The 15,607-nt window shown below is 44.2% G+C and overlaps 1 protein-coding gene across 1 annotated transcript in view; it reads right to left on the reverse strand.

Moving 5' to 3' along the window:
- PARP10 (poly(ADP-ribose) polymerase family member 10) overlaps positions 1 to 15,607 on the reverse strand; it is a 140,606-nt gene that overhangs the window by 86,654 nt on the left and 38,345 nt on the right. Inside the window, exons 3-4 of the mRNA XM_063450905.1 lie at positions 9,558 to 9,797; positions 9,232 to 9,465 (exon numbers count right to left, since the gene is read on the reverse strand). Coding sequence (XP_063306975.1) covers positions 9,232 to 9,465; positions 9,558 to 9,797 — 474 coding nt within the window. The remainder of the gene's footprint in view (positions 1 to 9,231; positions 9,466 to 9,557; positions 9,798 to 15,607) is intronic.

The raw sequence follows: 15,607 nt of genomic DNA on the forward strand, positions 1-15,607 counted from the left end.
GACAACCTTTTTCCTTACACACAGATCACAACCCGTTAGTGTGGCTAAACCGTGTGTCTGGAGACAATGCCAGGCTGCTGCGCTGGAGCTTGGCGCTGCAGCCCTTTGACTTTACTATCCATTACCGGCCAGGAAAACAAAACGGTAACGCTGACGGGTTATCCAGACAGACTGAACTCGAGAAGTGATCTGTGAGTACTCTCCCGGACATCCCCAAGCCGATCCGTTGGGATCAGACTGTGTATGCCGGCTTGGTTCTGGGGGAGCATTGTGGCAAAACTAGCCACTTCTGGACTGTAGTTATTAAAGGTTGTCCGTAGGCTGAATATGTGCTGTGTATTTTAACCTGTGTATGTACCGTATTGTGGCCGTTCGCATGCTGGCAGCCGTATGCTGCCAGCACACCAAGCATTCATACGACGAAGCACGGCTATCCTGGCCGTTCACCGTACGAATACGGGCTCCCCAGGTCGACCACACATTCCCAAGTCGTGTGGTACCAATTCACCGATTGCAACATTGTTGCAATCGGTAATTAAGGGCTCTCCGAGGGGGCCGTCGATCCACTACCGACCATGCGGCGGTCGGCCATCTTGGATCCTTTGTCCCTGCAGCGGTGTTCGGTCGTCGAGAGCCTGGAACTGAAAACGGCTACTCGATGATTTGAACGCCGCTGGACTTCCAGAGCGTTCGGGAGTCCCGCGTTCGGTACATTGTATGTCCCGTACTTATTCGGTACTTTTAAACTCACTTTAATGTTTTATTGTATTATGTGCGGCGTTCGGTCAATTCAGCTGGGATCGGAGCGGTATTCTCACAAAGTGTGCGCTCCGACCTCAGCTATCTACCGAACGTTCAACTATTGCAGAGTACCGAATATTGTGTAATTGCTGTATTTTAATGTCAATTGTCGGTTTTGCTGCACGAGGAGATAATCCACTTAGTCGTCCATTTTAGTGGGAGTATCTTTCTCGTGCAGCAAGGCCTGTTGGGAAAGTCACAGTGCATGGTGGGAGAAATCCCCTGGAATTACTGTCTGGAAACCCCTTGCATGGGGAACTGTATAAATATGCTGCCTGTGAATAAACCGAGTTAGTTGACTCCCAAACTGTGTTTCGTCCGGTTATTGGGAGGATTGGGAATATTGCCTTGCTTTCTACTCTGACTGTGGATTTCCTAGATGTACCAACGGATATCGTATGCTGATACATTGCATTCCGTTACACTGCCATTCCTGCTCTGGATGAGCGTCTGGCCTCCATTCGGGATACCTGGGTTAAGGTTCAAACTGCTCTAGGGGCTGCTGCTGAACGCTTCAAACATTTTGCTGATAAGCGTAGGAGTGCCAACCCGGTGTACCAAGTGGGGGACCGGGTTTGGTTGTCATCTCGCAACATCAAGCTTAAGGTCCCTAGCATGAAGTTTGCCCCCAGATTCCTTGGTCCCTATAGAGTGCTTCGTAGGATCAATCCAGTGTCTTACTCTCTGGCTCTTCCTGCATCTTTAGGGGTTCCCAACACTTTTCATGTGTCCTTACTCAAACCTCTTGTCTGCAATAGATATAGTGTTCCTTGTGTTCCTCCCCCTCCGGTGGTGGTGGGTGGTCAGGAGGAGTATGAGGTTTCTTCTATCGTGGATTCTAGGTTTTCTCAGGGCACTTTATAGTACTTGGTTGTTTGGAAAGTTTACGGTCCTGCTGATCGTTCTTGGGTTTCGGTTCCTGACCTGCATGCGGGCCGTAAGATCCGCGCTTTTCACGCCAAATTTCCTCTCAAGCCTGGTCCTGCCCATCCGGTGGGCGTTCTTCAGGTGGGGGGTAATGTCACGTATTCATCCGCTTATAAAAATGTGGTTAATGACATTTACTGTCCACACAGGAAAAGTTGTGCCGAGCAGCAACCTAATCCACAGAAGGGTTAATGCAAATGCAAGGGTTATGCAAATGAAACCTGGTAACTGACTTTGGGGTCAAAGGCCGGTTGCAGCCTATCAGATCTAGAGGAGGGGTATTTAGGCCCAAATCTCATCCTGCTTAGTGCCCTGTCGTGGTTTCCCTTGTCGTTGTCCGAGAGCGCATTCCTGTTTATAGTTTTCTACCTGGTTTTTGACTTTGGCTTTGTTTATTGACTTCTCTATATTCTGGTATCCTGACTCTTGGCTTTCCTCATCGCTGTGTCCCTTTCTTTGTTCCCTAACCTCGGCTAGTATTTTTTACTATTCTTTGTACGTTAAATCCGGCCATTCTAAGGACCGGTAATACGTTACTTATTTGTCATCCGTGCTGTACAGTTGTCATCCGTGCTGTACAGCCTGGAAACAGGTTAATGGCACAGTCATATGCTCTGTGGGGAGGCAATACATCGGATTGAGCCTTGTTAAACACCTCCTGAAGTTCTCGGTATTGTATGGGAACTCCAGGAGTTTGAGGAGTGGTAGTGGGAAGGTCAATAGTATCCAATCTCTTTAGTACTGGTTTTATACATCTCCCCATACACTCTTTACCCAATTCTAATATCTCCCCATTAGCCCAGTCAATATAGGGATTGTGCTTACTCAGCCACGGAAACCCTACTATGATAGGACATGATGGAGAAGTAATAACCTGAAACGTCATCTCCTCCCTATGGGAGGCCCCAATAGCGATCGTAATAGGGACAGTTTCGTGGGTTATAAGAGGTTGTGTGAGTGGTCTACCATCAATAGCCTCTACAGCTAGCGGCGTAGGTCTCTCCCTGACCGGTATCTCATTACCCCTAATAAACTGGACATCAATAAAATTTCCAGCAGCACCTGAGTCCATTAGGGCACTGCAAGAAAACTTCTTGTTATCCAGGGAAATAGATACCTCAAGGAGGAATCTACTTTTGGTTTTGTTAGAGGACAACTCCATCACACCTAAGATTTGTCCCTTTAAGGTTCTTAGGTGCGGAAGTTTTCCGGACGCACTTGGCAATTAGTTATCATATGTCCCTTTCTACCGCAATATAGGCATAACCCCTCCCTTCTCCTCTAGATCCTCTAGATCTGATAGGCTGTAACCAACCCCAAAGTCAGTTACCATGTTTCATTTCCATAATTGCTGCTCAGCATTAACCCTTCTGTGGATTAGGTTGCTGCTCGGCACAACTTTTCCTGTGTAGACAGTAAATGTCATTAACCACATTTTTATAAGCGGATGAATACGTGACACTGGGGGAATGGGCTATAATCACTGAACAGCGCTTTACTCCAGCTCCAGAGGACTTCAGCGGAGATACACAGCCTTAGGATTGCAGCTCCACTACACATACTACATAAGACTTACATTTAGCACTCTAGGCTTTCCGCTGCTATACCTCCTCACTCTGTACATTACATATGGCTCTCCATGTGCAGTCCACTAGGACACAATTTTGGCCCCTCGTTTGGGCAATTACATACGACATTTCCAGCTTTACAAGGACCCTCTTGATTTAGATCAAAGAAAACTTTGATTATTTGTCTATCTACTCCTTCCAAATTGATTAATTAATGCGTGCACGCTTTCCCTAGAAGTAATTCACACCGGAGACAAAGTTTCTGATCAGTGAAAAACCGAGGAATGCTTTATTCCCTGGAGTGGGGAGCTCCTTTTTAACCCCTTAAGGACACATGACGTGTGTGACATGTCATGATTCCCTTTTATTCCAGAAGTTTGGTCCTTAAGGGGTTAAAGCAGAAATACGTCATTGTACAGAGTCACAGTTAAACATACAGTATACATTCATCAATTGGTTAACAGTCTGAGGGGTCTTGTCTAAACCCACCCTACAGGATGTAATGTCATCATTACAGAGTTCTCCTGCCCATATTCCAGCTCCATCTTGGATGGATACACGATGGGAGGGGGAGTGAGTAGTTTCTTTCAGTGATTCTCCATTTTGTTACACGTGGCATATAGCTGTTAACTGGCACAAAGGAAGTGGGGGAGGAGTTAGTAAAGGAAGCTGTTCTTTTTAACACAGGAATTTACACGAGGCTTGCTCGATGGGAAGGGGGGAAGGGAAGCCTGATGTGTAAGACATTATGACCCTCTTACAAGGATATTAGGGAATGTGTGACAAATAAGACACAAATGTGTAATAGTAAAAAGACATTTTAGTATTTTATCCATAACAATCTATGACCCTATCATAATACAACTGATTATTCCTCTTGGCCTCATTAGGCCCATTCAATTCCTTCCTATGCAGCCCTCATTCTGCACTCCTGACACACATATAACCATATTCAGGCCTCCTCAGTCTGTCACGGTTTTACCGAAGCATCATATAATCCAAACTCCTGCCACAGGCACTTACTAGATCTCACATATTTTGCTTCCTGCTAGTAAACTAGAGATGTTCCCATCTTTCTTATACATACTTCCATACTTATCATCCTTTTGTTGATTGTGACAGACCGCCTGGCACCCCGACCGGGTACCTCTATCTATCGCTGCTTCCTAGTACTTGCAAGTACCATAACCACTGCACTGGAACACCATAACCACCGTAGACCCCACAAACCGCCGCAGCTTGGTTGGGATCTCGCCGTCCTCCACCCACCCTGGACCCAAGACCAGGATCCAGCTTCCAGTGGGTGGACCTCTCCTAGTCCAGAGAGCGTAGAAGGAACAGCTCTTATAAGAGCTAGTGATTATACTCAGGGGAGTATTGTGATTATAGCAATCCCCAGAGTGAATGTAGTTCTCCAATCCCCCAAACATGAGCCAAGACTTCATGAAGGGGTAAACGAATCTCAATGTAATGGGAGCCACACTTGGCCTTTTATGACAATCCCCATGGAAAGGGGACGCTCAACATGGACCTTGTTGGGCACTCCAACACAAAGACATAGGCCACTAAGAACAGTGATTAAATGCCTGACACTCCCATAACAAACATACAATCCCTCCTCCCTGCTTGGGAGATAATTGGATCAGTAACTGTACTAATTCTAATCCAATCTAATCTCCAAGCACAGAAAAAACATTTTTTAAAACACCCCAAAAGTACCCTAAAAATACATAAAACCCCACAAATGTTACATCTTCTGATAGCCCTGATCTGTGTGACCAACATATCCAAGATCCCCCAGATCAGTTCAGGGGTTCAGAAATTGTATGGAAGTCCTAGTTTTTACCGAAAATAGTTGCATAGAATCGCTTCTGGGCCGCTGGAGGACCGACCGGGAACAGCGAGGTTTTCATGCCGAAAATAGTTCCAGGGCATTCGCAGCTAAGTCCCCCTGAAGTCTATTTATGGTTTTCGTCAATGCGAACAAGATGACCGCCAGCTAGTGGTCGTCCATAGGAATTGCAGTCAGCCAGACGAACACTTAGCCCACACAGGTGGAAATTGCAACCATGTATCAATTAAGCTTAACAAGCTTCAGGGTGGTCTCCGGTTCGTGCGGCTGTTCGGTAAATTAACCATATAGTCCCAATTGCACGAACAGAGCCTGTTATAAGTCCAAGAGGCACAATTGGTGTTTTCCAATAGGGTTTAACACAGGGGCCATAGTCACAGGGTAGGAGGCTGGCAAACAGGCCCCTCCAAAAGCTAGTGGCGAATTTTATTTCGTCACATTGATGTTTTAATCCTTAACCACAACAGGGGTACATTATACCCTTATCTCACTTACACCATCCTGGACATATTCCTATTGTGTCTTTAGGTTCCTCTCTATTATATTTTTTGCTCAAGCTCAACCACACACTAGTTGGGCAAGATATGTATGTTCCAACATACTTTCTATCAATTCATTAAGTTTCTATTCCCCTACATTCCTTAGGGATAGATCAACTGGCTGTAAGAGGTATTGGTGCGGTCCATATTCTAGTATAATTGTAATTCAGTCCTGTGAGGCTGTAACGGATCCTATTATCCCTGTAGGAAAGGTCCTTGTAGCTTCTCACGAAATCCCAGCTGAAGTAGAGCAGAATAGTGATTATAGCTCTCAATCCCCCAAACATGAGTCAAGACTTCATGAAGGGATAAAACGATCTGTTTATTGATGGCCATAGCTTGGCCTTTTATGCAGGTCCTCCAGCAAGGGATACTCCCACAGGGACCTTGTGGAGGACTGGAACACAAAATACAGCAACCAATCATTTTACAGTACAATATAAAACACTAAACTTAATTATCTCCAGGTAAAGAAAATGTTTCCATTTTACACTGTAACAAAAAATACATTAAAATCAATGTTACGGGCGCTCTACAGATCGTTACGGGATTACCCTGTTTATTTCACCGTATACCCTGTTTCAGTTGTTATACTGTATAAAACTCATTCCACGAACAGTTAGGACTATGTATTCGTGCATACGAACGACGGACCACCCGGCCCTTGGCGTGTGCCGCCTCTTAAACTTTTTCACCTTTAAAACAACCGAACGACCGATCACCACGAGCGGAGTGTGCTTCTAATTGACCACCGGGAAGCTGCGTTCTGCGGTTAACCACAAGCCTAATTGACTGTCTCAGGGTGGCCTCGTTCGTGTAATAATTCACCTAACTGAAACTCACGAAAGACTCCCGAACAAGGACCACCTGTATCCTGGCGTGTGGCCTCAATTAGAACGTTGGGTCTGCGGTTAACCGCAAGTTAAGTACCAGTCTCTGTTCGGCTCACGAAGGGCTGAAACAACCATCCTCTGAGTGGTGTTCGCGCAATTGTTCAGCCGCTACTCGCTCCATGGGTTTTAGATCCAGGTCCCACTCTCTATTCACCAACCTGAAAACATGGCCGACATATCATGTTCGGGACAAAATGGCACGAACGGACTTTGTATTGAAGAAACTGGCTATACCGTTCGTGAGATATGAGCGCTATTCGCCTATCTGCTGCGCTCAGATCAGGGCTACCTAACGAATGGTGGAATGCAAGATGTGTCTATTAAAATGTTAGAGTTATATATTTTTATACTGTTTTATATGTTACAATAAAACGTGGGATTTTGGGCACTTGGAGATAATTAAATTGTCATAACCGTTGGATTCATTATTTCCAAGCTGGGCGGTAACCATTTCAATTGCTACACTGTAATGCCATTGGTCAACTGTTTGTATTGTCCCTGTATCCCATCAGGTCCAGACCTGGGGTTTTGCATAAATAGCGATGCCTGTGTACCATTAAACTCAGTTCGTTTTGACCCTCAAATCGCAGCCTCGACTCGTTTTGTGGGGACAAGGGTATCCTAGCTGTACCATGCTTTATATTCACAGGATTCGTGTGGTATGTTGATCGGAACGGTGCTTCTCTCTCTCCACGAAAGAGATGGAAGTTAGATCCCAGCAATTTAAAATGACCGCCACCACGTGTTCATACATAGGAACGGCGACCACCCAGCCGTTCGTCAAATAGCTGTTGTTAACCGCAGCTTCTAGGAGGCCAATGGGCTGCAACTCCCATTGCGGGTGGTCTGGCTGTTCGGTTGTTTGTTCAGTTTTGTTTGTTCGAAACAGGAACAGCAGACGAAATAAGAGGATCCTGGTATTCGTAACAAGGCACAAAACAGGGGTTTTGTCACAGAGGCTAACTCCCATCCTCAACGGAGATATCCGCCCATCAGCCCAACTAATGGCTATTAGGTAGGGCCTCACCGGTCACGTCCACTCATTTGAAACTCTTACTTGTCACGGAGAGGAAAAACATTCTTAAAACAGTGATTTTAAATATTTTTTTATTTTATTTGGGCAGTGGAGTGTGCCTTTCAATTTTCACTTTAGTAATTAACCCTAAATGTTTAAAATTTACTGAGGTGTGCTGTTTTAATGTAATTACACGTAAAATCACCTATCTTCACAAACCATTATAAGTATTTTAAATAGCCTTGCAAGATGTTACATTGTATTTTGTGAGCACTGGTCACCAGGGTCAATGTAACTACACTGGTAGCTCATATCACGGTGAGCTTTGTATGTAGTAAAGGACGTTCTAGGTTGGTTCCTCATATCACGGTGAGCTTTGTATGTAGTATAGGATGTTCTAGGTTGGTTCCTCATATCACGGTGAGCTTTGTATGTAGTATAGGATGTTCTAGGTTGGTTCCTCATATCACGGTGAGCTTTGTATGTAGTATAGGATGTTCTAGGTTGGTTCCTCATATCACGGTGAGCTTTGTATGTAGTATAGGATGTTCTAGGTTGGTTCCTCATATCACAGCGAGCTTTGTATGTAGTATAGGATGTTCTAGGTTGGTTCCTCATATCACGGTGATCTTTGTATGTAGTATAGGATGTTCTAGGTTGGTTCCTCATATCACGGTGATCTTTGTATGTAGTATAGGATGTTCTAGGTTGGTTCCTCATATCACAGCGAGCTTTGTATGTAGTATAGGATGTTCTAGGTTGGTTCCTCATATCACAGCGAGCTTTGTATGTAGTATAGGATGTTCTAGGTTGGTTCCTCATATCACGGTGATCTTTGTATGTAGTATAGGATGTTCTAGGTTGGTTCCTCATATCACAGCGAGCTTTGTATGTAGTATAGGATGTTCTAGGTTGGTTCCTCATATCACAGCGAGCTTTGTATGTAGTATAGGATGTTCTAGGTTGGTTCCTCATATCACGGTGATCTTTGTATGTAGTATAGGATGTTCTAGGTTGGTTCCTCATATCACGGTGATCTTTGTATGTAGTATAGGATGTTCTAGGTTGGTTCCTCATATCACGGTGATCTTTGTATGTAGTATAGGATGTTCTAGGTTGGTTCCTCATTTCACAGTGAGCTTGGTATGTAGTAAAGGATGTTTTATGCTAGTTCCTCATATCACGGTGATCTTTGTATGTAGTAAAGGACGTTCCAGGATGGTTTCTCCTATCACGGTGAGCTTGGTATGTAGTAAAGGACTTTGTTTTCCTTGTAATTGGTCCCAGGAATGAAGCCATATTTAGCTTGGCATTACTGAAATGATACTCCAGCGCCAACATATTACGTGATTGCACTGGGTATTATATAAAAATACAGATTAAGGAACAGAGCAAAAAAATACAGTTTTAAATTTCACAAGGCTACTTAAAATCATCTCTTATATGAGGGTTTGGATATCTTTTCTGTATTTTGTATAAATTTAGGTATTAACGGCAGCATCAATGCTGAGAAATGCAAGTATTGTTTTTCCCGTTTATTTTCTCTATTCTTTACTCTGGGTTTTATCTTAATTCATTAATTTTCTGTGTCTAAGTTTAAGCAGTAAATAGGTATGTGGGTTATGTCTCCACTTACCTTCTGTGTCCATGAAAGACACTATGGCGCAGGCTCTATCTCTGAGCACAGTAACTGACCGCACACTCCCTCCTCCACTGCGCTTGTTCTCAAAGTACATCTCCAGGAATTCTTGGGAAATCTGAGGTTCAACATTCTGAACCAGAACCTCATTGCTGGCCCGGACTCTGTGCACAGAGAGGGATGCCCCCTGTAGTTCACGGGCTCTGACGCGGTCTATCAGTAGCTCGACATCTGGTGATAAAGAAAGGGGCAGTGTAACTCTCTGTGTGTGTTTGTCTAGGTGAGCAAGTTGAATAGTTTCCACGTGTGACCTCTTGGATTACCTGTGTCACTCAGTGAGTCCTGGAAAGTAACGAGAGCCGCAGTCCTGTCTGCAGATAGCACGGTATTCAGAATCTCCCGGTCACTCATATTCTCTATGTATAACTTCACCATTCCAATGTCCGTATGTGGGTTCAGACCTCGAAGAGCGATCTTCCCAGGATCCCATGGTGGTGGCCTCTGAACTTGCACCTTAATGTCCTGTATAACGTGTTCAGGCCTGGAAAGCACGCTCTGAGCGTCTGTTGGAAAAGAAGAACTTGGTTATCGTTTGTCCTGAATCTAGTGCCACAATGGGTTAAACTATATAGGTTCTTGCACTATTTTTCCACAAACCTCGATTAAACTAGGATATTGAAAATGAAACCTATTGTGAATTAAATACAGGAACCTGGCTATTCTCCCTTCTACACTCCCAGGTGTCCGACATTATTTTTACCCTGGCAGTGGATAGAGTCCCATGACAGGTTATGGTGAGTCATGATTGATTACTGTTGATGCTCAATTAATTAAGGGCATTTGACTATCAGCACCTGTCTGCTACTTAGCCTCTTAACCCCTTAAGGACTGAGCCAAATGTACACGTTGTGATCAAAACAAAACCTGGAATTTGACTATATGTCTGTCCAACCGTAATTCCCCTCTTTCATTTTAAGTGCACCCACACTTATTATGTATAATTTTATTCAGGGGAAACAGGGCTTTCATTTAACATCAAATATTTAGGTATGAAACACAATTTAATATGAATAAAATATAAGAAAATTGTGAGAAAATAAGATTTAGAAAAAAAAATATTTTAGTTCCACGTGACATTTTAACTGTGAATTTAACTGTTTGCTTTTGCTGCAATAAAATACACATATGTACAGGTTTTATGGTGTTTTGGGAAGTTACAGGGTCAAATCTAGCATATTAAATTTTTCAGTTTTTTCACATTGAAATTTGCCAGATTGGTTAGGTTGCCTTTGAGAGCGTATGGTAGCCCAGGAATGTGAATTACCCCCATGATGGCATACCATTTGCAATAGTAGACAGCCCAAGGTATTGCAATTTGGGTATGTCATGTCTTATTTAGTAGCCACTTGGACACAAACACTGGCCAAAGTTAGTGTTAATATTTGTTTGTGTGTGAAAAATGCAAAAAACTAATTTGAACGTCAATTTTGGTTTGTGACTAAGTGGCTACTTAAAAAGACTGGGCATACCCCGTTTGCAATACCCTGGGTTGTCTACTATTGCAAATGGTATGCCATCATGGGGGTAATTCTCATTCCTGGGCTACCGTACGGTCTCAAAGGCAACGTAACCAATCTGGCGAATTTCAATGTGAAAAAACTAAAACACAAGCCTTATATTTGACTCTGTAACTTTTGAAAACACCATAAAACCTGTACATGGGGGGTACTGTTGTACTCGGGAGACTTCCCTGAACACAAATATTAGTATTTCAAAACAGTAAAACGTATCACAACAATTATATCGTCCGTGTAAGTGCCATTTGTGTGTGAAAAATGCAAAAAAATTCACTTTCACTGATGATATCATCGTTGTAATACATTTTCCAGTTTTAAAACACTAATATTTGTGTTCAGCGAAGTCTTCCGAGTAAACCAGTACCCCCCATGTACAGGTTTTATGGTGTCTTGGAAAGTTACAGGGTTAAACATAGTGCTAGCAAATTAAATTCCCTGGACTTTCGGCCTGGGTTGTCAGGCAGGTCCCACAAATTGTAATTAATAAAATGACCTAATTATGGAAAATTACCACATAAATATATACGTTGAATTATTATATATATATATATATATATACGAAAATGATGGGAGTTGCACTCCAGCTTTCCTCCAGTGTCTGCCCGGTGCTCAGCTGCACAAGTATGTAGCGTTCAAAAAAGCCAGCACTCAAGGACTTCAATTGATAAAAAGTAAAAAACCTTTTATTCCAGTGTGTCAAAGGGTCAACGGTTCAGTCCACCGTTGTGAACTTTCTTCAGGGCATAAATTCCCTGGACTTTTGGCCTGGGTTGTCAGGCAGGTCCCACAAATTGTAATTAATAAAATTATTATTATTTTACCTAGTTATGTAAAATTATCACATAAATATATACGTAGAATTATTATATATATACACAAATATTGGCAACCCCTGCACTCCAACCATAACAAAAAAGAAAAAGTTAAAGAGACTGTTTAAATTAACATCACGGCATGGGAAAAGATTATATAGCGAATAAAAACACTTTAAGTTAGAAGTGTAAGAATAAGTGATTAGGAAAAGCTTGTATAAGTCAAGCTTAAGTTGGTGTAAATTTAAGCATTCAAGCAAAGCAATGTGTTATATATACGCTCATAAAAAAACTACACTTTCATAATAAACATTAAACTGTGATGTGAACAAACAACTACTGTACATTGAGAAATGAATAAAAAAATGTGCATATATATTGTCCTACCCCACTGCAGGGTTATTCTATACTTAAAATAAACTACTAGTGAATAAATAAGTTCCCCATGCTTGTGCTACTAAAATATATTCCACCAGGAGCAGAACCCATTTAGATACAAATATTACACGCAAAAGTTAAGATAGAATTAAAAATCAGTCCACAGTACCAAAAAATGAAAAAATAAAATAGACACACTATAGCAAAAAAAGTGAAAAAATAATAAACAAAAAATGAAAAAATAAAGAATCAAAAATAAAAAATAAGAAATGATAATAATGATGACACAAAGAAAACATAAAAACTACAGAAAAAAACATAAAAAATATAAAAAATATAAAAAAGTAGATCTTGATTTGCACGGCACATTCCTGTCCGATTATCATCGAGCAAAACACATCCCTCGTGGCTTTAGGGTTAGTAATATCCCCACAATAGGGAGAAAGAAGGCCAGGGTATGTAGGGATTGGACGGCAGTGCTCAATAAATGCTCCTTAGTAGACATGTGCAATTAGTTTCGGTCCGAATAGGAATTCGGACGAATTTTGGACAATTCGGACATTCGGGTACTTCCGAATGTCCGAAGTGGCGAATTGCCGAATTGGCGATGTCCCGAGGTTCCGAAATTACCGAAGTTGCCGAAGCACAGTATTGCCTAAGTACTAATATACTTACCCAGTGAAAGAAGAAGAATGTTACATTGTATACAATTTTAAATAAAAAGTATACAAACATAGCCTGGATTCACCTGTAAGCATTTGCAACACTTACAACAATCAAGTAACATACATTCATATAAAATGTAAGTTACTTAGCCTGTCAATGTAATGACAGGAATGAATAAGTAGATAACTCCCTAATTCCCATGGTATTAGGGAGCTATCTACTAAAAGGCTGAAAGACCTAAATTGGTCTTTCAGCCAAATTTACTAATACTAAGTAAAGATTACTTAGTATTAGTAAATTATGCCCCTACTCGCTATAGCACGAGTAGGGGCATGTCTATTAAACAGTGAGCACTGTAACCCCCCAAAAAATAAGCCCCCCCGGGCCCCCACCCCTGAGCGGTGGATGGGGGCCCTAAATCACCGCTCAGGGGTGGGGGCCCGGGGGGGAGGACATTAGGTCCCCACCCTGAGCGGTGGATGGGGGCCCTAAATCAGAATAATGTCCTCCCCCCTGGCCCCCACCACTGAGCGGCGGGTGGGGGCCCTAAATCAGAATAAGGGGGGGACCTATTGTCCTCCCCCTGGGCCCCCACCCCTGAGCGGTGGGTGGGGGCCCTAAATCAGAATAAGGGGGGACCTAATGTCCTCCCCCCGGGCCCCCACCCCTGATCGGTGGGTGGGGGCCCTAAATCAGAATAAGGGGGGGGACCTATTGTCCTCCCCTGGCCCCCACCCCTGAGCGGTGGGTGGGGGCCCTAAATCAGAATAAGGGGGGACCTAATGTCCTCCCCCCAGGCCCCCACCCCTGAGCGGTGGGTGGGGGCCCTAAATCAGAATAAGGGGGGGACCCAATGTCCTGCCCCCTGGCCCCCACCCCTGAGCGGTGGGTGGGGGCCCTAAATCAGAATAAGGGGAGGGACCTAATGTCCTCCCCCCTGGCCCCCACCCCTGAGCGGTGGGTGGGAGCCCTACAGTAAAATAAGGGGGGGGACCTAGTGTCCTCCCCCCTGGCCCCCACCCCTGAGCGGTGGGTGGGGGCCCTACAGTAAAATAAGGGGGGGGACCTAGTGTCCTCCCCCCTGGCCCCCACCCGTCAGCGGCGGGTGGGGGCCCTAAATACTAATAAGGAGGGGGACCTAAGGTTCTCCCCCCTGGCCCCCACCCTTGAGCGGCGGGTGGGGGCCCTAAAAAATGTCCCCTCCCCCCCAGGTGACTAGGGGTCCCCATCCCCTAGTCACCCCCTCCCCCCCCCAATAAAAATTATCCCCCTACCTACCCCCCTCACCCTAAAGATTGGTGGATTAAGTAACCAATCAGAGAGTTATGAGTCAAATTACACAGCGTGTAAAATGACACAGATCACTCTGATTGGTGGATTTCAAACCAACCAATCAGAGTGCTGTGACAGGAAAATGTAGAGACTTACCTGTCAGTCTCTTCATTTACCTGTCAGAGCACTCTGATTGGATGGCTTAAACCCACCAATCAGAGTGCTCTGAGCCTAATTGCAGGGCGGGGCAAGGCTTTATAAGCCTTCCCCCGCCCTGCAGAGCTCAGTCTGCGCGGAGCCCTCCATGGGAGAAGATGGATTTTTTGGGGGGGCGCTCGTTTTTTTTTTTTTATAATTACGCCGGTTATTATGTTTTTTTATTTGCCCTTTTTTGGGGCTGGAAAAAGAAGATTTTAGAAGAAAGAAAACATCGAATGGTACGTTTTTTTTTTTTACAGGTACTTAGTTAAAGGACCCTCATTAGTTTTTAGGGTGAGGGGGGTAGGTAGGGGGATAAGTTTTATTGGGGGGAGGGGTGACTAGGGGTTTGGGGACCCCTAGTCACCTGGGGGGGGATATTTTTTTTTAGGGTCCCCACCCGCTACTCAGGGGTGGGGGCCAGGGGGGAGGACCTTAGGTCCCCCCCTTATTAGTATTTAGGGCCCCACCCGCCGCTGAGGGGTGGGTGCCAGGGGGGAGGACACTAGGTCCCCCCTTATTCTTGTTTAGGGCCCCCACCCACCGCTCAGGGGTGGGGGCCAGGGGAGAGGACACTAGGTCCCCCCCTTATTCTAGTTTAGGGCCCCCACCCATCACTCAGGGGTGGGGGCCAGGGGGAGGACATTAGGTCCCCCCTTTTTTTAGTATTTAGGGCCCCCACCCACCGCTCAGGGATGGGGGCCGGGGGGGCACTATTTTTTTTTAAACAGTGAGCAGTCACAGGCTGCTCACTGTTTACTAGACATGCCCCTACTCACGGTATAGCGAGAAGGGGCAAAATTTACTAATACTAAGTATTTTTTACTTAGTATTAGTAAATTTGGCTGAAAGACCAATTTAGGTCTTTCAGCCTTTTGGTAGATAACTCCCTGAGATCCCGAGGTGTCGAAGTGTCTAAGTGTCTAAGTGTCTAAGTGTCGAAGTGGCCAAAGTTCCAAAGTTCCGAAGTTCCGAAGTTGCCGAATTTTCGAAGTTGCCGAATTTTCGAAGTTGCCGAATTTTCGAAGTTGCCGAATTTTCGAAGTTGCCGAATTTTCGAAGTTGCCGAATTTTCGAAGTTGCCGAATTTTCGAAGTGCCGAAGTTCCGAAGTTTCCGAAGTTCCGAAGTTGCCGAAGTTCCGAAGTTCCGAAGTGCCGAATTGCCGAAGTGCCGAATTGCCGAAGTCCCGAATTGCTGAAGTCCCGAATTGCTGAAGTCCCGAATTGTGAAAATCCCGAATTTCAGAACTGCCGAACTGAACCGAATTTTTTTCCCCATGCACATGCCTACTCCGTAGATCTTATTTTAGTAACTATTCAGGATGTGAAAGAAGATTTGGTTGAAATTAGAAAGAAGATTCAAATTCTTGAATCAGAATATGCTCTCCAATTAAGTACACAGGAAGGCACGGAAACATCACTGAAACTGAGTGAGGAAATCCTTAAATATAAAAATCAACTTATAAAGT

This window comes from Pelobates fuscus, chromosome 4 (assembly GCF_036172605.1).
Source record: "Pelobates fuscus isolate aPelFus1 chromosome 4, aPelFus1.pri, whole genome shotgun sequence".
NCBI classification, from domain to species: domain Eukaryota; kingdom Metazoa; phylum Chordata; class Amphibia; order Anura; family Pelobatidae; genus Pelobates; species Pelobates fuscus.